Below are 26,696 nucleotides of genomic sequence, written 5' to 3'. Positions count from 1 at the left end.
TCACTTTTGACTTATATAACGTTCCCCCACCACATAATTTGAAATTTGGTGGAGGGTAAGGAATGTCACGTGGTTGATATCGAATACGTATGTTTGTGTATGCGCGCGCACCTTTTAGCATTCCCAGAGCGATAGTAACTCAACACCGCTGATCCATGGCTCTGAATGTACCGCGGCAATCGGTCGACCTTGCACTCTGGTCTTGACTGAACCCGTTCAAAATCCATCGTTGAGTTCACATGACAGTTACCAGCCAAAAAAATGTCACGTGGTTGATATCAAACCAGCATCCGAGTAAGTGAAAAACAATTCTCAGAACCATTAATTTTGGAATTTCGCGTGGTTGATAACGTGGGAAAGAAATGTGAGGTGGCTGATGTTACACATCAGCGATATCCGAGTGGATAAAAAACAATTCTCGGAACTATTAATTTTGGAATATCACGTGGTTGATAATGTCGGAAAAGAATGTGGGGGTGGTTGATGTTACACATCAACAATCCTATCGTGGGAAAAGAATGCGGGACGGGTAACCGACATCAAGGTTAGTAAAAAAGTTCACGCCATTCGCTGCGCCCTCTACCACAGGCAGACGAGCACTACATGGAGACTCTGACCTTCGGTCGGTAAAACAGCACGATTTTGCCCGTCGACCGATAAGAATTGTTGGTAAGGCAGTGCGATTTTTCACCGTCGACCAATACAACTGTCGGTAAGGTTGCACGTTTTTGACCTCAAGTCGGTACGGCAGAGCACGTTTTATCTGACGAGAGTGGGGGCAACCTTCAAGAGTTTGCGTCTGGGGTGCGCGGAGCGGCTTGGTCGGTAAAGAAGTTGTTTGTACTCAGGACACCTATTGCTATACTACTGCCGCTTGCCCGTGACGCTTCTCGAACAAATTATCTGGTCATATGCATGCATATATCGTGCACTCTCGCAAATTTATATCTGTATATCATCTATGTACTCTCCCGATTGTGCCAAATCTCAGTTGTTGTACAAATCTCTAGCGATACATCCCGTAGCGCTGTAGCGAACAAATCACATTATAGCATTGTTTTGTCCCTCACGGAAAATACCCCAACTGGGTTGTAAATTTGTACTCCTAACTCATAGATAATCTCCCATAAGAAAAAAGTTAGGGTCACGAATTGACATCCGATTTGGGGCTTTTTTTCCGTGAGGGGTTAATTATCATTCATCCTCATTATCGTCCGACTTATTCACTCCAGTCCATTCTTCGGGATTCTCCGTCGATAATCCACTATCTACATTTATCTCTCCAAACATCTCTTAATACAGTAAACTCCCGTTTATTTGAAATGATCGGGACGGAAGACGGTTCGGATAACGAAAATTTCGGATAAACCGAATTCCCGCGTGAAACACCCCGCATTGCATCAATACCGCGAAATATGATCGTAAAATGTGCGTACGTAGAATGCTATTGATATGGTTGTGAATAAGCCTGTATGTTTTTGACTAAACAATTTGTGTTGACAGGTTAAACAGTTTTTGAATGCTGAATAACAAAGCTTAGTCATTTTACGTTGATACTGAAAAAATACGAGAAAATAAGTAATCGGTCGCGATGGTATTTGGTGGGTGCGGGTGGGGTAGGTGCATCCGACAAAGTTTGTTCAGATAAAGCGGATTTCGGATAAACGGGAGTTTACTGTAATAATGAAACGAATATCCAAGCAAAAACTTTGATCAAGATTGAGTTGCCTTTTTCCTCACTAAAGAGAAGTAAAGCTCCGTCAGCCGAAAGCAAACACGATATAGTTAATGAGCATATCCTTTTTTGTGTCTCGTTCCACTGACACTTGGTGTCATGCACACGGACCGACCGCGGGTCATGTCATTGAAAGGCCCGGAGTCATCTTTCTTAAATTTTTTTCTTTTCTAAATAAACTCTTTGAACACATTCCTCAATGTGTACTCAAATTCATAGCAAAAAGTTATCAGTATTGCGCCAGTCGTTTTTTCCAAATAAATTTAGAAAATCAGCCTGTTCCGACGCACGTTATAATAAAATAACCCCTCAAACTTTTTATGTAATACTCCTTCAACATTGCAACTTTTCAGTATAGGATCGTGCTTTACCGTGAATTTATGGTGAAAAGGACAGGTTAAATGCGTATGCGTCAATACATGCAGCGATCTTGCACAAGACAAAACTGCCTACCGCGTGCCACGAACTGCTACCAACCTAACGTTAAAAAAGATAGATCGGAATACTCCTAGCTTTTTGACGGTATGACGGGTGTCATGCGAAAGATTAAAATTTATTTCGTCCAATGGATTCACGTTAATTCACGATCAATTTCGGTGGCCATTTTGCTACTACTCGGTGCTTCATGCAAGCCGTGAAAATTACTTTTCAATCTCGGATTTTTCAAAACTGGAGCAATTTATTCCATTTTTTTTTACTCCAAAGCAACGTATCTAAAGCTCATCCAAACCTGCGATATACTTATTGTGATATCTCCTTGTTAGTGAAAACGTCAAGTTACTGCAAGTTTATATTAACATTACGTTAAAGAAATCTCTAGCATCTATTTTAAAACGAATATTATTGTATGGCTATTAAATAACCGGACTGAAGTCATAACAGTTTTTAGTCATCATCAATTACAGCAGAAGTGTTTTCGCCCTCAATGTACTCCCCTTGGCGATCCCTACACCGCTCCATACGACGTTGCCATCGTTAAAAGCAGTGCTGGTAGTCCTTTTCTGTCAGCTGGTTGAGAACCTCCATCGCTTTTGCTTTAACCGCTTTTATACTTCCAAATCTTATCCCCTTCAGCGCCGACTTGATTTTGGGAAATAGAAACAAGTCACGGGGGGTAAGGTCGGACGAGTACGGTTCTACATCAAGGTTCTGATGGCCCTACGTGAGCGTGTGAGAGGACGAAGACCCGATGTGTGGAAGACCAAGCCCTGGATCCTTCACCAAGGCAATGCACCAGCCCATTCTGCCTTGTCTGTGCGTTCCTCGCAAAATGTGGCGTCATCGCGTTGGAATATCCACCGTACTCGCCCGAGCTTGCCCCCTGTGACTTTTTTCTATTTCTCGAGGTCAAGTCGGCACTGAAGGGGATAAGATTTGGAAGTGTGGAAGCGGTTAAAGCAAAAGCGACAGAGGTTCTCAAGCAGATGACAGAAGAGGACTTCTAGCACTGATTTCAACAATGGAATCATCGTATGCAGCAGTGTAGGGATCGCCAAGGGGAGTGCATTAAAGGCGAAAGAACTTCTGCCGTAATTGGTGACGAATAAAAACTGTTATGAATTGAGTCCGGTTATTCAATAGCCACACCTCTATAACGTCTTCGTATGTACCAACTGTATGTGATCTAATGTCTTTGTGCATTAGATGTCCAACACGAGGATGAAATTTTATTCCTGGCTTACTTCTGTCAAAATGTGTTTACTGCAATCAGTATATTTACCATGCCATCGTTTGCAGATTTGAAGGTAATCGATCCACGCTTGATAGTTTCAGATTGTCTGATATCGAGCAGCGCCTTATAAGTTTGATACATGCTTCTAGTAGCTGCCGATTGGATAGCCACATTTCGGACTAGGTAGTTAGGATTTACTGGTAGCCAAGTTGAGGAGTTTAAGGAAAATCCGGCTGAAGTTGACCCATCCCAATGAAAGGGAGTTCTTGCTGGGTCACGGGTGAATAGTTCAAAACGATTTGGCCCCGCGGCGATTGCACCAGGGTCTTCGGTTTCTTCATACGATATTAATGTATCGAGTAAACCCAATTCTTCGCCTTGATAAGTGAATGCGGTGCCCGGTGACAAGAGAAGCTGCATATTAAGGCTGTCGACTCGATTCAAAAAGAACCTTGAGGCTATACGGCTGACATCGTGATTTCCGAAAATTGAGTTTGAGGTTCTACCGTGGGGCAAGGCAGAGAACCATTCTTCTGCCATTTCTACGAAGTCATATGCTGTCGATTCTCGTCTCAGGTTTGAAATAAAGCCAAAGTTCAATGGTATGTGGGCTCCTTCATGAGTTTGGTTACCGAAATATCTGAATATAATAAATGCTATTAACTTATTTTCTTGAAAATTGATCAGTGTCAAAATAATAGTCGCCATATTATATTATGGCTTGACATTGGAGGTAATACCTGGTAATGACATTTTGACGAGCAGTTGAATCAGTAACAAGTATTTTGGTTTCACTATCCGGTCGGGTTGAGTATTCATCGACGACAGCTCGCCACTGATAAATAATATCTATAGTTTCATCAAGATCAGTTGTGTAAATATGTCGAAGGTATTCGTAGTCTGTTTCTGTAACTCCTGAACTAGCTTCCTCGTTCAAAGGTTCATCCAGAAAGCTGGCATCTTCAAAAAGATGAGCGACTGAACTAATGCGAAAACCATCGACATCTTGGTCAAGCCAGAATCTGAGAACATCAGTGATTTCTGTAACTACAGCAGAGTTGCGCAGATTAAGATCTGGTTGACTCTCATGAAACTGGTGTAGGTAGTACTGTTGTCTCTGCTCATTCCACGTCCACGCAGAGCCACCGAATACACTAAGCCAGTTGTTTGGCGGCTGAACTACGTTGCCTGAACTGACTCCATCCTTCCAGACGTAGTAGTCAGTGTAGGGCTCGACACGTGCAACAGAATTTTGGAACCAGATGTGCTCATTACTGGAATGATTAGGGACAAAGTCCAAAATAACTTTCAAATCTGAAAATAATAACCATTGATTATTTATCTTTGCAAATACTATTAATCATGTTTTCTTGAACAATGAGTATAGTTTATGATGTGTGTGTGTGAATATTCTAGTTCCTCTGTTTTGCAAAAAGCGAACTAAGTAGAAACTTAGTAGAAACTCTAAACAGTAAGTGTGTCTTAAGTTAATAATGATTTGTACTTTTTTGATGAGCCGTGTTCACTAGCTCTTGGAAATCCTCAAATTGACCGAAAATTGGATCGATACCAGTGAAGTTCGAAACGTCGTAACCTCCATCAATCTGTGGTGATGGGTAAATAGGCGTCAGGGAAAAGCCAGTGAAGCCAGTGTCTTCAAGGTAGTCCAAACGGGATATAATGCCTTGTAGATCGCCAATCCCATCACCATCACTATCCTACAAAGATTTTCAGCATTATTAACTTGATTTCTTGACGAATGAGCAAATTATGAGACAAAAGTAGCGTAGATACGCTGGTTCTAACCCGAAAAATGGCGGCGTACCGGCTCCCTCCTTTCTCCCTACCTTACCGGCAGTCGGTATGTTACCCCCCACGATGGTAAGCCTTACCCATGATATTGCAACCGGATGTTAACATACATGACGTCATCATCATTTTCGCTTGATTTTGCCGTCAGACGAGCGGCCGTTTCGATAGCAGCCATTTTGATTTTCCTTAGTCGGATGAGCAGCTATTTTGATTTTTTTATCGTCAGACAGTTTGATCATGAGATTTTTTGCTTGGTCGGATGAGCAGCCATTTTGATTTTTTTCACCGTCATCCGTAAACTTTCACGCTAATAGTTTGCCTCTAGGGCGAAAATATTATTTTCCACGTACTTAGAATACATTCTCTTGAGTTACTTGGCCGGATGACGACACAGCAATTAGATAGGCTCGGGATGTTGTTGATGATCCGTAAACTTTCACGTTCAAGAATTTATTAGGGGGGGAGAGTGTGGTTGGTTGGTTTATAAATCGCGAGTTCATTCAACACGTTATATTGTGCTCATAGTTTTCCTATTGTGAACTTCAGTATCCATAGTACGTCAAATTTATAAAATCTACATCGAATGTGATGGATCTAAATAAAATTAACCTCGTCTGTTGCCTGGAAACGCTGCCCACTACGAGAATGCCGGATCTGGAGGTTGGGGAGGAGTACAACGTAACGGGGGTGAGACGTGTAAATACTAAGTACGGCACGAGTATTCTTCTCGCGCTAAATGAGCAATTCGAAATATTTTTACCCCCCCCCCCCCGAATCGTAAGTCTCATGGAAAATGCTGTGATGCAATTCAACGGGATGCAGAAAACGATAATCGAGGGCATTCTACGAATGAAATATCATGGGTGCGAATACAAAAATTTGAATTTTTTTGTGACAAATGAGCAATTTGAGCTTAACAAAAAGCACTGTTCCAACTTGCAATATGGAGATGATCATGGACATTCAAAGTTTCGTTGGCCCCGACGATAAATTTATACCCAAGGAACTTTGCATCATAAACATAAACTCATCGGGTTTGAGCCGCATTCTCTTCAAACCGCCGTACGCTTGGGCAGATCTACCAACTGAACACAAAGCTACTAACGCTTAGCTAACACACAATTTTCATGGAATACCATGGAATGCGGGAATTGAACCTTATGCTGAGGTGCAGAAGATTTTAATAAAGGCTGTTAAATATGCATGCTATGTATATGTCAATGGCGAGGAGAAGAAACGATGGCTGACGAAGATCCTTGATGGGGCAAAGCAAGTAATAAACATGGAGCATTTACACATTTCACCACCATCACTGGAAAAACTGAAACATATCGAAGAGGCGGGTTGGTGCTGTGATTATCATGGAAACGCTTCAACGGGATACAACTGCGCCTTCGAAAATGTTCAGTGGTTGAAGAAGTGGTATGTCAAGAAGTGCACGGGGTCTCTCGCGAAATCGTTCTGTCTATTCAACAAAACAAAAAAATGTAAATATCATGCGTAGAAAAAAATTTTAATAGAATTTAATGTAGTTATATATATATATATATTCCGAATTACAGTTACACCTAATTTTCAGTAATATAATTCGTTCGAATAATTCTAAAATAAATATACATATACTAGCGGTTGAATGCTTTGAATAGATGTTTTTCATTTATCAACAATTACAATCCGTTTTCAGCTCATACATAATAATGATGATAGATCATCGTATTTTAAATTGAGCAAATAACCTTACACATATTTTCATTATTCATTGAATAATAATAATAATAATTAAACATCCGAACCCAAAATTGACTTATACCAATCCCTTAACCGTGCCGCTAATCGGGTTGTATTCGACAATACGATCGTGCAAGAACATGCAATAGGCTACAGTGTTTGCGGGAAATTCTACGCTCGAGTCAAATAACAATCGAATATCCACCAGTCCAGTTTTCAACGATTCATTCTGTTTCGAGCAATCGATAACAATGAGGGGAGCTCGGTTTGTAAATTCACGCTTCGATAACAGAGGTTTGGCCTCTTTGTGTAGTAGACGGTTTGAAATTGAACATACATGTTGTAGAGAATGGCGAACTGATTATTGGATATATCAAGATTCATATTCCAGTAGGGATAACACTGCGAGTTAAGGAAGAGTTTTATATCTCTGATTCGACAATGATCAAATTCACTGGCATTTTTCTGGGGACCGTTTCTTCGTGCAGTTTAGAATCCTAGAACGACATATCTCGGCTTTTCCAACTGCATCGATGTCTTCACCGTCCACACATGCCGCGTCGTTGACGGGAGCATCGGATACACGTACATTTCCTAAGAACAAAAACTCATGGATATGGCCGGATCCTTGGGAATGTAGTTAAGTAGCTGGATTTCCGGTTTATCGGCCAGTTTGATGTAGGGTAGCAACCACTCGATTCTATTAAGGGTAATCTTAAAGTTTTCCGCGGGCGGGGTTTGAATCACCGCATTCAAATCGGTGTTGGAGCGTGTGAGAATCAACTTGTGTTTGCCATTGACGATGACTCGACAATAATTTTCGGCGAAGCCCAGCATATAATTCAACGGTAGAACAACGTCGTTTCCAGAAGCATCGGCTAGTTCGGCATCATCGCTCAACCAGCTGGTATTCGCCAGACTATATTGGTGACCCGGGCTTAGGGATAAGTGCCACTTCATAACGCTGGTGATACCAGCATTTTTATTCCGATCAATGTCCACACCGTTTAACTCGTGGCAAACTTCCACAAACAAATGGCAAACAGCCATATTGATCAATTTCGTAGTCGTCACCGCATTTACACCATGGTCCTTTGTAATTTTTCCGTGAATGTGGAGAAAGCTTTTACTGGGCAGTAGGCACAAGTCTTGATGTTGGACAACAATATGGATTTCATCGTTGTTCTGGCAGCTGGATGATGCAAACGGCTGATGAGCATGAATCTCAGACTGCGTAATCGATTCGTCGAATCCCACAGATTTCTGTATTCTTATTATTTCTTCCATGGTAACACACACGCGGGATACAGCGAACACGAATTCTTATTTTCCAAAATTGCCACGTAATCGAAGACCTAGGCTCCGGAGAAACCGAACTTTCAGTGGTGTCAGTCTCGTGGGCGGTGTAAACGTTGTCAGAGGTGTCGGGCGACTGATGATTTTTGCTCCTGACGTCTGACTTTTATAACTTTTACCCAACTTTCTCGCCTCAAACACGATCCTCATTATTTCAGCGTTTTCACGTGTAAACGCACAGTTTTGCCGCGAAAAATAATTAGCTCGTCGTCCTGATAAACTATTTTCAGCTGTAAATTCTGTATCGACAATACGGCAATTGGTAGGTAAATGATGCTGGCAGGCACTAACACAATCTTATATCCGGATGGAACGGTTGGGCAAAATTCATAAATCGTGTGAGCTCGACGCTCGCTTATGTACGCCCCAGCGGTTATGTTACACTCAACGCGTAAAGTATTAACCTTCAGTATAGCCACTAGTAATTCAGATTTTTGAGTAACGTCTCGTGCTAGCTCAACCGCTTCAAACCCCAATAATCGGCCGATGGAATCTTTGGATTTGAAGTCTACCACATGATTGCACGTGACTTCACTGTTCAGCTCGTTGTCGTTGGCTCTCAGACTAAGGGTGATATCGGAGGGTAGCTCCTCACGCAGACATTTTTCAATATCCTCAATTTCACAGCTTCCCGGGGATATTATGATGCTGGAGGATGCACCTGACAGTGTTAACGTAAACGATTCCGACATGACTGATGCTTGCTCCTGCGGCACTTGTCTTTTTATAACTGCTCGCTGAGAAATTTGTGGCATAAGTGCCCACAAATCACAGTATCATATTCCTGATACCTCTTATGATTGTATTCAACGCTACCAACACCGACATACCTCATCAGGTCCTTAGGCGGTTTTAAATCACCGAAACTATCAAAATACGCAACATGGCCACCATTTTTCTTGTACGCAACCCAATGTGTCCCTGGGCCGTTTTTATCGTCGATATTAATAATTGCGGATTCTCGCATTTTTGCTCCCGATTTAGGCAGATCATTCCGCATGAAAATGCCGCGAAAATGCGGAATTTTCATATTTTCAGCATAGTTGCGTGAATAAATGTTGGTGGGAGCTCGGTGTGGTAGCTTTATTAGTTTTTTGCCGGATGTGAGTACAGGCCCATTCCGCTGCGGTAGGGTCGCAGGTATAATCCCTTGCCCAAAGCAATCGCCTCTATTGTTGTATTGTGCTGTTTGTTCGCGTTCAACCGATGTTTGTTGACACTAGCTTCGTTGACAGCTTCAGCTATACCCGCAGCACCATCCGCAAGAGCTCCAGTAGCGCTTAGACCAGCCAGAATTGGAATGAGAAACGGCAGGAAGCCGCCAATTTTATCAGGCACAGGTATAACGCGAGGCATACGAGCATTCTTCCCAGTCCCACGCGCAGCCGCGTGAGCACCCGCCAACGCCGACTCAATGGCTTCATAACCCGGTCGCATGGCGACCTTTGCTGCTGTGATGATGGATTTAAGATTCACCGTTCTCTTCCGCTATTTACTCTTCCCACCTGTTCTAGATTTTTTCTTCGCAGCCACTCCAAGTTTCGACCGCTCCGCAGCTAAGCCCATTCCGAGTTCAGATTCAGCTTTAATGGTGTTAGTAACTCCCCAGGCTACCGCCTTTTCACCCACATTAGCGTCCTTGGCCAAGACGCGATTCCACGTCTTCTCAGCCAGCGCTTTGTCGGCAAGATTTCTCGCTGCAATATCGTGATTCTTTGCGTATGCAATGTCGTGGTCCTCACACGCAGCATCCAGCGGATTGATCCCCAAATTGCCACGAGCCAACCTCTGGTGCGTGCAATTCGAATGGGAGATAATTGATGATTTTATTCAACAAACCACCACCGCGTTTCTTCTGTGTGCACGTCCTCAAAGTCGGGCAACAACTAACGTGACTTCTGTAAAAGGTGGAATTTATATACCGTCATTTCAGTTCTCGTTATTATGCTAACGAAGCATCATGAGATTCCAAAATCAGCCCGATAAACTACCTATCGCGAATTTCGATAAAATGGTTCGACGCGGAAAGGGAAAGATAGAAAAACGACATGGAAAATTGCTACCAAATACCGTGAGAGCAATTTTTTGCGGGCCATCGAATTGTGGTAAAACTAACGCTCTTCTCTCACTTACCACGCACGGCAATGGATTGCTATTCGACAATGTCTACGCCTATTCGAAATCTGTCATCCAGCCAGAGTATCAATTTTTGCAACAGTCACTAGAACCTGTGCAGGGTGTGGGTTATTTCCCGTTTCGTGAGAACGACGAGGTTGTAAAACCGGAAGATGCTCGCCCCAACTCTGTTATGATTTTCGACGATGTGGCCTGTGAAAAGCAAGATAATATCAGAGCATACTTCAGCATGGGCAGGCATCGCGATATCGATAGCTTTTATCTGAGTCGAACGTAAGGCGCATTCCAAAACACCTAGTGCGAGACAATGCAAACTTATTGGTGCTATTTCGACATCATGATATGAATCTGGAACACATCTACAACGATCATGTGAACACAGACATGACGTATCAGCAATTTAAAGACTTGTGCCCGGCATGCTGGAATGATGACAAATACAGTTTTACCGTAATTGACAGGGATAGCGAAATCAATGGCGGACAATATAGGAAGGGGTTTGACTGCTTTATAAGCATAAAATAACATAAACTTGCACAGTTTTATTGCGACAATCGGTCCGGCAACATGGAGAGTGCCAAGATTCGTAAACATAGCGATACATTGAGTGGAATATCGAAAGCATGCGATGTCATACGTCGGAAGCACAAGATGCTCAAGTTGGACAAGGACACGACCGAACAGGTTGTGGGAGAGGTATTTAAGCCTTTAATAACGCCGTTGCAAGAATTGGTGGATACTTCAAAGCTGCAGCAGCAGCAGCAGCAGCATATTGAACAAGAAATTAAAACGGAACTACCGGATGTTACAATGAAAAAAAAAAGAAAAAGATGGCGAGAGTACCAGGGATGATGATGATGAGGAGGATAAGGATATGCATGATGGGAATTTCATGGATGCAAGTGATGAAACACTGAAGTTTGGTGAAATTTCTACTACAAGTACGCCGGTGAAGAAAACAACGGATTCCATGGCGCGATATTTGAAAATGTTCAGCACAAGCAAAAAGAGGGATTTGGATACCACATACGGTGTTCGAAAGTTGACAAACGGTATGATGATTGGTGATACGCCGATCAATTTCATTGATAATCTGGTCAATGTGGGAGATGAAAGTTATAAGAGAACACCAGGATTACTTGAATTATTGTTTAAAAAATCACCCGATGCATTGATTGTGAATGACGCGGACAAGAATAATCACATAAAAATTATAACGCCGACAAATGCGTATCGAAAACGTTACCAAGCCGATGAAAGCCTTCGAGATAATTTAAGAAGCGCAAAGTATAGAAATTTCGTTGAAAATATGTAAATTTGAACAACTGGTGAATTTGAAAAATTAACGACGGAGCCAAGAATCGAACCTGGTATCTAGAGATGCTTTACCGGAGACTTACTCCACTAGACCACCTAGCCGCCCTGACTCTGTTGTCGTTAATTTCTCTCATAACCAGTGAGTTTAAATTTGTTTTCCTGTGCCAACTTTATGTATGAGTAAGAATTTCTTCTCTGTATGCACGATGTAAGGAGACTGTAGTGTGTAGATGTTATGTTTACCCTTTCAATCCTTTGCTTCCGATGAGAAGCCCGTAAGACGGCAATGCCGTCTAATAAATGAGATGCGGGTGTGCAAATCATTAATCTACGGGAGAATTTTGTTGGAAATATGTAAATTTGAACAACTGGTGAATTTGAAAAATTAAAAATGCGGCACACCCGCATCTCATTTATTAGACGGCATTGCCGTCTCACGGGCTTCTCATCGGAAGCAAAGGATTGAAAGGGTAAACATAACATCTACACACTACAGTCTCCTTACATCGTGCATACAGAGAAAAAATTCTTACTCATACATAAAGTTGGCACAGGAAAACAAATTTGAACTCACTGGTTATGAGAGACATTAACGACAACAGAGTCAGGGCGGCTAGGTGGTCTAGTGGAGTAAGTCTCCGGTAAAGCATCTCTAGATACCAGGTTCGATTCCTGGCTCCGTCATTAATTTTTCAAATTCACCAGTTGTTCAAATTTACATATTTTCAACAAAATTCTTTCGTAGATTAATGATTTGGACACCCGCATCTCATTTATTAGACGGCATTGCCGTCTTACGGGCTTCTCATCGGAAGCAAAGGATTGAAAGGGTAAACATAACATCTACACACTACAGTCTCCTTACATCGTGCATACAGAGAAGAAATTCTTACTTCAATGAAGTCCTACAACAACACCAAACATCGCACAATTCGAATGAAACCGATGGATGTTAGCAGGGAGAATGAAAAACAGCTGCATCGTAGCGTGTACAAGCCTCGGCAAATCAAACGAAGTAATCGTGCGCGGAAATTCAGTGTGGGCGATCGAGTTCGAATCAGCAAGTACAAGAATGTATTCGAAAAAGGCTATACACCCAATTGGACGACTGGTATATTCACCGTGAGTGAGATGAAAAATACCAATCCACCGACGTACAAACTTACCAATTATTAAGATCATCCCATCGAGGGAGGCTTCTACGAGTAGAAGCTTGGCAGAGTAAAATACCCCGACGGCTACCTTGTGGAGAACGTATTACGCAAACGGGGGAATCAGGTCTATGTGAAGTGGTTGCGTTTTGATAGTTCGCACAATAGCTGGATAAATAAAACAGCCATGTGACATAACTTGTATGTATTTTCCGAATTACAATAAAAGATTTTGAATATACAAATATTTCCACATATATCTCCTTTGTACGCACATGTGCCATACTCGGCACTATGAAAATAATAACAATAACAACAACAACAACGACAACAACAACGACAACAAGAACAACAACAACAACAATAATAATAATCTGCAATTTTCCCATACGATTATCACACATTTTATTTTTGGAAAACTTTTTTTCATTCTCAGAAAACTTTTTCTCATTTTCTGAAAACTTTTTTCACGTGTTAATTATGTTACGGGGTAGATTGCGTAGGCTCCGATGAGCGGTAATCGGAGCTTACTCCACGCCGAGCTAAGATGTTATTTGGCTATTATAGGGTCCGTTCACGTCGACTATGCACTCGTGTGCTACTACTATCAATGCATCAAGTGAATGGAATAGAAAGGGATCGGTATTAAGGGAAGGTGAACGATTTAAACTATATGACTGTTTATTAGTAGTCAATGCAACGGAGTCGGTCGAGGGAAAAAGGTATGGTCTTGGTTTAGAGGGATAGGTGTCTTGCTTGAGCGCTAGGATGGATCTGCCTAGTTTAGCGGGATGTAGCAGGCAAGCTAGCCGCGAGTTACAGAAGAATCTGCTGACTCGCAGACGATAAGAGTAAACTATAGAGCGTAAGGTAACTAAGAGTGTGGGAAAGGAATAAGAAGTCTGGAGGACGTAACAATCAAATGGGAATAAAGTTTTCGGAAAACTTTTTTTCATTTTCTGAAAATTTTTTTTCAATTTCTGAAAACTTTTCTGGTGGTAAACAAATAAAAATGAATCATTTCTCGATATATCAATAATAAATAAATAAATAATTGTTAAGTATATGAAATCACATTTGCAAATCCAGTCAATATTTACAGTAATTCTACGTCTACAGTTTTATCCTATAGCTATTGATTGCTGGTACAAACCCCCAAGGTAGGGTGTCAATCTGTGCAGTTATCAATTGCCGCTTGTCATCTTGCCAACTCAGAGCCAATTATTTTTGTACTATCGTGCTTACTTCATGTTGTTTACTTCGTATTAAACACTAGGGAAGGGTCAACTCTTGGTAAGCCATCAGACAGGGCTGATAATCATCAAACGTGATGCTATTTATCGACGAATTTTTCACACCCTCGGCACGCTTACTCACTTTTTCCCCATCCTCAACCATCGTAGTAAATGTGTACAGCTTTGCTCGTAGTCCCACAAACTCTGTCATAATTCTACCATTATTTTCATCCTCCATTAGCTTAGTCGTTTCTTGTTTTTAAGCGGAATGCCATACACATTGTCGGGCGAAAAGTCAGAGGTATCAAACATTTCATCCACATCACGTTTGATGATATTGTAGATGTTCAGTACGTTAAATTGATAAATAAGGCTGTCTGTGTCGATATACAATTTGACCGCGCTGTTAGAAAAGTCGGATTTTACATCATTATAGTGGAAATCATGAAGAATGATTTTTGACAGATCTAGAATCGATGCACCGACGTAAATAGGTTTGGCGAAGTGAACTTTAACACGATTCATTTCAAAGATGACCATATCAGCGCCAAATTCGGTGCAGTTGTGAAAGTTTGCTCGAGCAATAAGCGCTCTCGCATCACCTCTTCCCCCCCCCCCCCCCCCATTTTATAACCAATTTAATATCTTTATGATTTCGCACATTCTCCATAGTCTTGCCGAACACCGCGTTATCCATGAGTTTGTAAAAGTTTTTCTCAAATTCGTTCCTAGACCGCTTGCGCATGTCCGTGTTGAGCGTGATGTAAGGCTCGAGCCATGGAGATTGTGCGAACTTTAAAACTCTTGTGCACTTTCGTTACTTTCAATCCTAAATTCAAACACTGTTTCAAATTTCTATAGTGCAATATACAGGATGTCTCTAAATTGGGGGACACGGACCAGCCAGCGTGATACCTGACTCAAATCCAACCGAGAATTTCTTTGCCGCAAGCTCGTCCGGCGCATAGTTTTTGAATTATAAGCGATAGCGTTAGGCCAATCAGAGTGCACCATTTCATCTCAATTTGCCGCCACGGAAATTGCTGTTTTGTTCGTCCGGGTGAATTATTATTATTCGTTTACGAATTAAATATCGGCACCTCCCCTCTCGCCTTGTTGTACCCCTTCTCGAGCGCTGACCTCGGTATTGTTGCCGCGGCACACGCTGCCGGCCGCACACCCACGGACGCACACTCATGCGTGTGAAACATAAGCGAATGCCCAGCTACACAATACTACGGAACACACATCTGCGAGTGAAAATAATAATAAATCTCCAAATAAATCAGCGGATTCAAGATTTAATGTTATAAAACACTTCCAATCATCGATGTGTGCATAAAACTAGAGATTTTAGATGATTAATATGCCGTTAGGGTTCATAATTACTCATTCAATCAATCTGGCTTGAGATCTTCAGAATTATGCTTTCCGAACATTTTTTGTGTCTTTGCAACATAATTTTTTCACTTGTTTTAAATTCATCATTGACATCCGATTTTTCAATAATGCGAGAGAAAAACAACTCGCTGAATTGACGTGTCAATGGGTTTGTAAATCAATTACGATTCATCTGAGTTAACACAAAATAACTGAATAAATGAGAATTCACTGAATCGCTAAAAATGATAACTGAAATCATGAGAATTATTTGAGATATAACTGAATTAGGAAGAGTTGTAATAAGTCAAGTTACTTTGAATTACTTTAGATTCGTGCCAAAATTTTGTGTTTGAAGAGAAAAATAATTAAATTCAAATAAAAAAGTAATTTTAAATCAAGAAGAAGGAAATTCCCAAATACCTGAATTCAAATGAAGCAATTTCAATTTAATAAATCTATCTGAATTGAAGGAAAAATAATTATTATTATTTGGAATAGAAAAATGAAGTCGAATTACATGAATAAATTCAATTAATTTAACTCAAAAAAATATGGTGTCATTCAAATTCCTAGTTATTTCCTCGTCGATTCAATGTGGGTCTTCAAAATGCTCAACCTTTACCAGTAGATCGGCCCTTGCGTGTGTAAACTAACCGTCTATATCTCTCGAGGGGAGGATCGCGATGTTGGAAGTGTTGAAGCTTTTAACTTCTTCCGCAATCTCCTCGTGCTTTATGTTTTCAAATTTGTACCATAATGTGAGGTTAACCTTTACATTACCCTCCTCGCGCAGTACCAGCCTCAATCGCTCAACGATGATCCGCTGCGCGTCGTCCAAAAAGGCTTCCAAATTCTTATGCCCGAGATTTGTGGCAACTCCCGTTCGGATCCTGTTGGCAAAACCACTATCGACGTCGTCTCACTGTACACTCGTAGGACTGCCGATATTGGCACCCATCGCCACGGCGTGCTGCTGCTGCTGCCGCTGCTGCTGTCGCTGCCTCAGCTGTTGCCGAATCTTTGCTATCTAGGATTGTACGAGCGTGATTGTATGCTGAATTTGCAGTTTCGCACTTATGCTCGTTCTCGGGCGTTCGGAAACATCACGCAGCAATTGGAGATTTTCCATTCCAACTTCAATCCAGTGCTGGAAGATGTCGTCATTCTCACGCTTGGGATACAGCTCACCCAACAAATCGTGAGCATTCTCCATCGTTTTGACGAGATTTGAGTATGTTTCAGCGGCCATGACTTCAACGTTGATATAAGCAGAACTTCGATGAACTTTTGACTTGCACGTATCGTGTAGGACTGATGAGTCTGCATCGGATGCGTTGAATTAATATATGCAGATAGATCGAAAGAATTTTGGGGCGTAGTAGTGAGAAGTCTAAGCTTTGTACGCCCCTCGTCATCCGGTTAATTAAAACAAATGAATATATTCGAAGTATGTGGAAAATATTATTTCCGCCCTCGGGGCAAACTATTAGCGTGAAAGTTCATGGATCATCAACAACATCCCCAGCCTATCTAATTGCGGTGTCGTCATCCGGCCAAGTCACACAAAAGAATGTATTTGAAGTATGTGGAAAATATTATTTTCGCCCTGGGGGCAAACTATTAGCGTGAAAGTTTACGGATGACGGTGAAAAAATCAAAATGGCTGCTCATCCGACCAAGCAAAAAATCTCATGATCAAGCTGGCTGACGATAAAAAATCAAAATGGCTGCTCATCCGACCAAGCAAAAATCAAAATGGCCGCTCGTCTGACGACAAAATCGAGCGAAAATGATGGTGACGTTATGTATGTTAACATCCGGTTGCAATATCATAGGTAAGGCTCACCATCGTGGGGGGGGAGGGGGGGGGGTGACATACCGATCGCTGGTAAGGTAGAGGGGAAGGAGGGAGCCGGTACGCCGCCATTTTTTGAGTTAGAACCGGCGCATCTATACTACTGACAAAGTTCGTAATTGCCTTGATGTAATAAGCATATACCGAGACTCATCTTGAATGGTGAACCGTAGAGATACTAACCCAAAACACGCGCGGCCTAGTGGAATTGTGTTCAAGCGTACCCTGTTCGAAGTCACGAATGGCGTGCGTAGAATTTTAACTCGAGAATAGCTCATGTAGAATTTGAAGGCTGAAAGCATTTTTTTAAACGGAAAGAAAGGTACAAGGAATTAGTTTGATCGTGTGCAGAAATTATTCTACGAATAACGTAAATGATTCAAGTCCATAGATCGACAGAAGGTATTATTATAATGTCAGGCTTGACTTGCAATCAATTTATCATGAATTAATTCATTCCTTTGAACTTTTTGTTAAATCGATCGAACAACGAAATTCTTGCTCATTGAAATAAATAATTATTAATTATCTTCTAACAAACTTACGCTACATTAATAATTTGTGTAACACGCAGTTGAGATCAAACAACGAATAACGAATAAATAAATGAGCAAACTCGTCGGATTATAACGATGGATCAGTAATAAATTGTTTCCTCAAAATAACAGTAAGAAATCTAAGAGAATTTATTTTTGAACGATTGTGCTGGCCATTTCAAACATCAGTTCTTGGACGATCCTCGTCGATAAACTCAAACCATAGCGAAGCACCTTTCAGTGGTTAAATACCTGGATGGAAATCAGCCAAATCTCTCGATGAGCCTTAACCCCAGAAAGCTGATCGCTGCGACTTGAATGTATCAACGAGGCTCATCGTGGGACTGATGTTTGAAAATGGCCAACTCAATGGTCCAAAAATTAATTCTCTTGGATTTATTACTATTATTTTTGACTAAACAATTTGTTACTAATGCATCATTTCAATCCGACGAGTTTGCTTATTCATTTATTCGTAATTCGTTGTTCAACCTCAAGTTCGTGTCACACAAATTACTAATGTAGCGTAAGTTTGTTAGAAGATGATAATTAAGAGGGGGGGTAAGGTTTTCAGCGTAAAAAAAAACACTTTTTTTGTGAATTTTTTTTAAAAGTATGGATTGAACAAATTTAGTCAAACGTTTTGTACATTATTAAGTATACTTTTAACAATATTCTGTAATTTTTTCATGCGGAAATACAGAAAAACAAGCCGGTGACAGAGCTTGCCCCAGAACGTCTCAGAAAAAAAAAACAATTTGTGGTGTTCACTATATCTCGGTCGGAAATTATCTGATATCAAAAATCATTAACATTTAGTCAAAATATCATCAAATCCTCCCCCCAACGTTCTTCAATTATTGTTTTTCTCATTTTTGGTGGCCATCTAAAGTGTAAACTGCTATTATTCGCGAAAAATTCCACCATTTTGTGGGTGGGAAACCCCCTTAATGTAAACAAAAAAATTTTAACTGCACGTTAGGGGGAGGTATTTTAAATGAAGAAAATGTGTACCAAGTTTGAAATGAATCGGTCAAGTAGTTTTCAAATGGCAGTGAGCACGGACTTTTTAAAAGTAGTTTCGAAAAAAAATCACAAGCGCACGATCGAACGTACAACGACAAACTGAGGTTCGTCTCTCGTTTTAAAATATTGTACAGTGTATAGTATATACATACAAGTATAAAATATGTCTTTATGGCTTTACTTACCTGTCTTTACTAAATAAAATATAATTTCAAGTGTTTTGCTCAGATTGACTTAAAATTTTGGGAATATATTTTTGAAATGTTTAACATTAAGATAGGACAAAAATAAATTCGATTTTCCGAAAGTGCAAAACCTTACCCGCCCCCCCTTAATCATTTACGGTGATTAGTAATCATTTCTTTGGTCCAACGATTCAACAAAAACATCTGAGGAATCACTTAATTTGTGATAAATTAATTGCAAGCCAAACCTGACATTATAATTAATCAATTTTGTCGATCGATTGAGTTGAGTCATCTTCCTTGCCTGGTCCAGTTTTCTCGTAACTTTACCAGTTCACAAGATCAAATGAACAAAAAAATATCACCTAATATGGAAATTAAATTGATTAATGTTCCATAAATATTTGCAGAATAACTTCCGCACATGCGCAAACTAATTCCTTGTACTTTTCTTACCGTTCAACAAAATGCTTCCGGCCTTCAAATTTTACACGAGCAATACTCGAGTTCAAATTCTGCACATGCCATTTTCACGTTCAAATAGAATAAAGCTAGCTTGAACAGGATATGGTTAAAAACCATCTCCTAGGCCGCGCTAATTTTGGGTTGATATTCCTATCGTTTACAATCCACAAAAATTCCCGGTATATTATGCCGGACAGGAAATCCTGTTCACGCCTAGTGCACTCTTGGGTTGTTTGAAAGTATAGTGCAATTTGAATCTTACATCTCTTGATAAGGTGCAATGAGTATTGCATCTTGCCAGTGCTGTTTTACAATGCGGAATAACGACATGCGCATGGAAAACTACACGGTCCACCCGGTAAATTTGAAGAAGATCGCATGGATCTACGACTGACCATGAAGAGTCGGGTAAAATTTTCCTCCTGTCTTCGCATGTGAGGATAACAGTAAATTAGTTCAAAGAGTGTAACCAGAGTCTGAGAGGCAGGCTTGTTCAGCACTCAACTTCGAGTCATGAATTAAAGAAAGTGGCGAAAGTCGAGATCTTCAAAGGGAGGTCTGGGCTGTCTCCTCCAATGCAGTCAGGACATGTGGCGAATTCACTGTACTAAATGTGTGGGAGTGGTTACCCACGGCGAGCTCTTTCGGAAACTCTCAGCCCGAGGCAGATAGAAAAAGGCTTCTGAGGTGATCGGTCGTGTATTGGGCAACTAGTTCAATTTTCTGGCTCTGCGGGTTCTGCCGTAGTTATAAGTGAGTCAAGAACGATCAATCACTGCAATCATAATCTGTTCATTGTCGCATTCAGTTGTGTGTGTTACGCCCCAAAGTATCATTTCCAAATTACGTTTATAACAAAATAATGAGAAAAGATTCATAGTATCATCGAAAAAAAAACATTGAATTTTTTTGTAAGTTCAACTTTGACCTCGAATAACTTTTGAAGGAGTGTGACTATCGAAAACATTGTAAGGACTTTTTTTGTAGAGCGTCAAATTTCCTACAAAAATATGCTTTGGTCCGCTAATTCAATGAGCCGTTGCACAAATACGAAATTGCAAAATTAAAAAAAAATTATTCCTGTGTTATTTAAACGGGAAATAGAAATTCCCGATGCGCGACCTCTTAATAATAATATTAAGGGCTCTGCTTTTTACAGGCGTCTTTTCACACCTTCTCGGAAGTTTTTATGTGAGGATTTTGAAAAAAAAAATTAGCCGTTTTTTTTGAATCAGCCTACTACACAGTATAAATTAATGTATGAAAATCACAATAAAATATCTATAGTCAACATTTCAGCTACACAATCGGCAAGATTGAGAACCATCAGAGTACCCAAGCCACAGCCGGGCGTAAGACTCGACCTCTGGCTCACCACCAGGGGTCAAACTCTTACCTCAATGCCATAATTATCGCGCGATTAATACAACAAAGTAACAACCGTAGGCTATCGGACCATTATAATCAAAAAGCCGTGTCTTTCGTCTCTTAAGTCGCGAGGTGCGTAGAAGTTAACCCGAGTTTACCCTTCCGAACAAAGTAGTGTTGAAAAATCTGAAGGAGAGATTTCCCTAATTTTTCGTCAAAAATGACCGAAAAATCGATTTCCAGTTTTTTACGGAAAATGTTCATTGAACTGTTGTCTACCTGTGTAATATTTGATATTGCTGAAATATTTTTTTAAATGTGTTTTTTGGCCTGATAAAGAAAATTTTTAACTTTTGGTTGTTATAATGGGATCCGCTTTTGAAATTTTTCAAAAACTGATTTTGGATTCGTGATCAGCGATCTAAAAAATGTTTGACTACAAATTTTCGCAAAAGTCCGTCGATACGTGCCATCATCGGTCGGTAACATTGTGGATAATTGTCGTACCAGTTATTTTGACATATACTCTAACCATCTAGGGGTAAGATATCTATCGTTCAGTCGTTATTTCCCGCGAATGTGTTTGCCATACTATTTTTCGAACAATAGATTGGACGAACTGTGGCAACGTTCTCCTGTGGTTTGAACTACTCCGACGTGAATGTTGAAGTGATCTGCCTGTTAGAATGAATCGAATCAGGACTTGCTTGCACCCTTCCAAGAAGCGTTCAACTGAAAATTCTGATCACTTGCGAAAAAATCTACCTCCTCCGGCTTCTGCTGTAGCTAACCCCAACCTTCCTCTTCCCGATACTAATCTTCCTTCAACAGGTGTTCGAAATATGGAAATTGACGCAGTGGCTGAACCATCTCGAGTGAGATCACCCCAAATCCCGGATTCAGCTGAACTGGCAGTGTGTGAGACTACTGAAAGCTTTGGAACACTCAGTCTATTCGACACTCCACTGTACTCCAGAAAAACAGGGCTTTCAAACTGAAGGCAAAGATGAGTTTGTGTTTGTAAATTTCATCTATTTGACGAGACTTTTTAGGAACTTTCCCTGTAGTAAAAGCAAAGTCACCAATCTCGTCATACAGGTAAGAGAGTAAGAAGGATTCTGTGCAAAGCTCGTTGTTAAATGCCACAGCTGTAGTTATAAAATAGGTCAAAATTACACAAGCCCACGAACCAAAAACACTTCGAGAAGGCCACCGTCCGGAATAAATAGGCAAGTAGTTAATGAAATAATCGGCGTTGGACTATGGCACTCAAGTATGCAAAAATTCTGTACCGTAATGGGTATGAATGATATGAGTGTCAGTAGCTTCAAAAGTCATGTGGACTAGTTGACTGCAGAGACTGAAAAGTTAGAAGTGGGAGTTTTCAAGCAAGCAAGAAAACCTTTCAGAAGAGCGCATGAAGTAGAAGATCCTTCAATCGAGAGTGGGGCAGTACTTGACATCGCAATATCTTACGATGTGACGTGACAACAGACGAGGGCTTAGGTCGTTATAAGAAGTGGGACTAGTCATCGAAATCCTTACTGGACTGGCCATCGATTACCAAGTACTCTCAAAATACTTCCAGGTGTGTGTCGTTGTCGCAGTCCAACTAGATGCTACTTCGCCTGATTTTTCAATGTGGCAAGATGGTCTCAAATCCGAGTACGGTAAATACTACTACGGGTCCTCTGGTAAGATGGGAACGAACGCAGCAGAGTAGTTGCAGAACAGATCTGTCGAAGAAAACCAGACGCGATACACGACTACTCTATCCTGCGGAGAAACAAAGACATTTAGCCATGTGAAAAGTATCACCCATACGGAGACGATGTACCCGTCATAAAGGAAAAGTCTGTGAATCAAATCGCAAAACGAATGGGCACTGAACTCCGGAAGCTCGTCAAAGAACGGGAAGTGAAAGAAGTAACACTCGGGGGACTTGGAACAGGCACACTTAAGGAGACGACGATTGTATCCTTGACTAATTAATACAGAAATGCCATTGTAAAAAATATTCCTAACATACCAGCCATGATACGAACAATAGATGCAACGATTAGCCACTGTGTGTTAACCCTTAGAAGTTCTCAGCACGAGCGATGCCCCACTGGACCAGACTCATGGTGTTTTCACAATAGAAGTGTAGCCAAGGGTGAAGAGCCGGAGAGCCATAAAAAGATGCGACTAAAGCTCAACCCGAGAGTAGTTGAAAAGCTGAAGCCTCCGTATAAATGCCTGTTGACCAATGATCTATTAGCATGTTGTACCCGAGGTGCGACACCGAATGCTAACAAAAGCTTGCACTCCCTGAACTGGCGACAATGCCCGAAAGAGATATTCATGTCCAAACAAAGAAAACAATTAGCAGTAGCAACCTCAGTTGCTGAGTTGAACCTGGGAGCACTCCATGCTCAAAAGGCAAAGATGTCGGTGAGGTCTGAGAAAGTGACAAATAATGCAAAAAAGATAAGCGAGCAACGAGATGACAGACGAAAGTCTGTCTGAAGAAAGGCTGAATGGAAAGCAATGACGGAGTCCAAGAAAACCAGACGAACGGTGAAAATTAAAAAAAACCGCTGCAGAGCCGACTGAAACAGACGCAGAAGGGACAACGTTTGATGTCGGGGAATTCTAACGGTTTTTGCACATGACTAATTTGAAAGCAGTCAGCTCCATAATTGAATTTAGGTGCGTTATTGTACAGTATGTTACGTGGGGGTAAGAGTGTACTGAGCGGTGGTAGTTAATGATTAATTGAATAATCAAAGATGCTCCCACGTAACGACAATGAATAAAAGTTAAAACTAAAGGAGACCTACCTTTCGATAAGCCGGTAATGTGGGTACGTTGTTGCCTAGTCCTATACAAGTCTGTGAAAGTCGTTTAAATGGTTGAGGCTAATTTAAAATAATGAAAAATGGGAAAAGGTCGTCGTTCAAAATAAATGGTTTGAAGTGATTTAATTGGTAAAAGATAAAGTATATTCTGTAACAATGAATGACGATGATGATGTAGAACCCGAAAGTAACAATTTATAAAGTGGTTGAGTTTATACAACAATGCACGCCGACGGACGAATTTATATTCAAATGCAGAGAAGCTGCAGAATCACTTAATTTGACCGTTGACGTGTTTTAGAAAATCGTGTGTTATTCTCTTCTAAATGATATTATTATTTGATACCAAGAATATCTATCCTGAACGATGATTATAACTAGCTGGTTGTGATTATTGTATTGTATCTCTCTTTTTAGATTATCTTGAATTAAATATAAAGTGGGGCCGAGCTAACGACTGGAGAATAATTTTCTGAATTCCCAAAGGAATTGTCTATAGCTGGACACCAATTCTTGTTGCTGTTATTTCGAATTGTGTTCCAATCTTGGAAACAATACGTTTGATCTAATTGGGGGTAGTGAAGCTAGTCACCAACTCTAGTCTTTCTTTTGAATGGATATTACAATAGTAAATTTTGATTAGAAAGGTGAAAACAAGGATTCGTCCACTGTTGGAGATTAGCACTCGGATTGACTTATCTTTAGATGTATTCTTGTGGTGATGAGATCGAGAGCCATCGGATCGTGTCGGTCTGCGTCAGTAGTATTCTGGAGCAGGGCCTCACCTCGAGTTCTTAAGGGTGGATGGATGATATCGGAAACGATGAACCCGGTCCCTCAGTCTTGATTATCAAAAGTTAATTTTCACAATAAATGTCCGAATGCTTCACTCGCGATTTTGATATGGAATGGTTTGTATTATTATTGTTGAAATGATTATTTTACGGAAGTAATAAAGTTCTTGATTATTAGAGTAAATGCTTAATATTACCAGATCCGGATGGAATCTGGGCTGAACTTGGTTTATTTAAGGAAAATCGAATATCATAAAAATGTCCTTTCTCGAAGATATAAGAAATAGTACAGAACAGGATAGAATTTGGAAGGTAGGAGATAGTGAGTCTTTTGCAGCTAACAGAATAACTGAATGCTCGGTTTTGACGAATTAGCGTGAGACTTTAGGCTGGTCACAATTAAGATTTTCCAACGCTACTCTTGCTCGAGAGGGGTAATCCGGGTTGACGTCCACGCACTTCGCGGCTTGACAGACGAAAGACATGGCTGCTTGGGCCTGAGGGTATTTAATAGGCAAAAATCTGCAGTTGCAATAAGTTGCAATGGTAATTAGCCAATTAAGTGCGGGGGGCGACCTCCTGGTGTCCAAACCTACACGGTCAACGTTAGTTCGCGCCTTTCGACGGTGTTCCGACGATTCTCAATCTCGTCACTTATACGTACAAGATGTTGACAAAAGGTATCTTAAGATAATTCTCACGCATTCATCCACACATCTTAACAAATGATCTATTTTAATTTGGTGGTTCCAAAGGTAGTGGTTTATCCTAATTGTTGATGATAATTTTGACTTAAAAAGAGAGATATTCCCGGGCTGAGCGCCGCTGTTACTAGGTCAATAATTTTATAGCGGAATTCTTGGTGTCAGCAAATAAGATACAATGTCAGCGGATGCCGAGGACTGTATGTGACCTTATTAGAATATGAGATTGTGATGAAATAATCAAAGAAATGAAATAAAATGGAATTTTGAAAAAGGTACGCCAAGGCGGTACGTCGGGGCGTAACAGTAGACTCATGTACGGGTCAGATAAATATTAGTTGATCGTTTTAATTTACTCAATATATTATTAGAATATTTGTGTAGCTCTAATAATAATTCCACAATAAGATAATTGGATTTTTCTTTGCTTTTATGTCCCGGAGCGAGTTCATTGAAAATTGAATGATTCTGGAGGAAGGAGCGGAGTAAGAAGAGGGTTGATCTCAGAGCAGGTACGCAGAAGCCGATTGGATACGAACCGACACCGAGGAATGGAATTGAAAATTAATCGAAACAGCGATAGGCACTGACGAACGACGAATGATTAATCAATATATTACTTTATTTATTATACTTATCATTAGATACGAGAAAATTCATTGTTGGAGATATAAATTTGAAAAACCGGTATTTTCGAAAAATTAACGACGGAGCCACTAATCGAACCGACTCCGGTCAAGAATCTCTACATACCAGGTTCGATTCCTGGCACGGTATTTTATTGCATTTTGACAAATAAAAGCTTAGGCTAAGAAAGTGCAATATGGATGCACTCCAATCCACCGCGCATGATTGGTCTGTTCTGTTTTCATAATGCAATGATTATTAGTTGTGAGTGACCAAGTACAGCGGCTGGACTTGTTTCAAGGGCTATTATATGACGATAAGCATAGTGAATCGGCTCTAGAGGGATATCTGGATCATCATTTGAGGGCATGTGGGTATCAATAAGATGCATTGATCCTGCAAGTTTCAGATTTTTATCTACTTTGGTTTTTGAATAAATCGAAAAAAAAACGAAAAATCAGAATAAATGTTTTTTTCTCAAAAAACGGCTTGACCGATTTGAATGAAGTATGGTCACATCAAAGAGCTATATAAAAGATCAAGAAGAATAACAACTCATAATCTTTATGATAACCATTTGAAACAGGCGATTTTTCTCGCAATTATTTTTTTTTTTCTCTATGATAATGTTTTCGTACAATTTTGAAACCTATTTTTATTTTACACCTTTTTCGATGCAGAATAACCTCTTAAATCCAAAAATTGATTAAAAAGGTACGCCATATTGAAAATAATAAAAAATCAATTGTTTTATGTAAAAACCGACTTATT

At 40.4% G+C, this 26,696-nt stretch overlaps 1 protein-coding gene across 1 annotated transcript in view; it reads right to left on the bottom strand.

Annotated features, from left to right (window-relative positions):
* Positions 1 to 26,696, bottom strand: part of LOC124302828 (uncharacterized) — a 99,011-nt gene that overhangs the window by 66,703 nt on the left and 5,612 nt on the right. The window contains exons 3-5 of the mRNA XM_046759395.1: positions 4,912 to 5,125; positions 4,148 to 4,721; positions 3,456 to 4,047 (exon numbers count right to left, since the gene is read on the bottom strand). Coding sequence (XP_046615351.1) covers positions 3,456 to 4,047; positions 4,148 to 4,721; positions 4,912 to 5,125 — 1,380 coding nt within the window. The remainder of the gene's footprint in view (positions 1 to 3,455; positions 4,048 to 4,147; positions 4,722 to 4,911; positions 5,126 to 26,696) is intronic.

The sequence above is a fragment of the Neodiprion virginianus genome, chromosome 4 (assembly GCF_021901495.1).
Source record: "Neodiprion virginianus isolate iyNeoVirg1 chromosome 4, iyNeoVirg1.1, whole genome shotgun sequence".
Classification (NCBI taxonomy): domain Eukaryota; kingdom Metazoa; phylum Arthropoda; class Insecta; order Hymenoptera; family Diprionidae; genus Neodiprion; species Neodiprion virginianus.
Note: the sequence above shows the minus strand (reverse complement) of the source record. Positions and strands in the feature narration are given on the sequence as shown.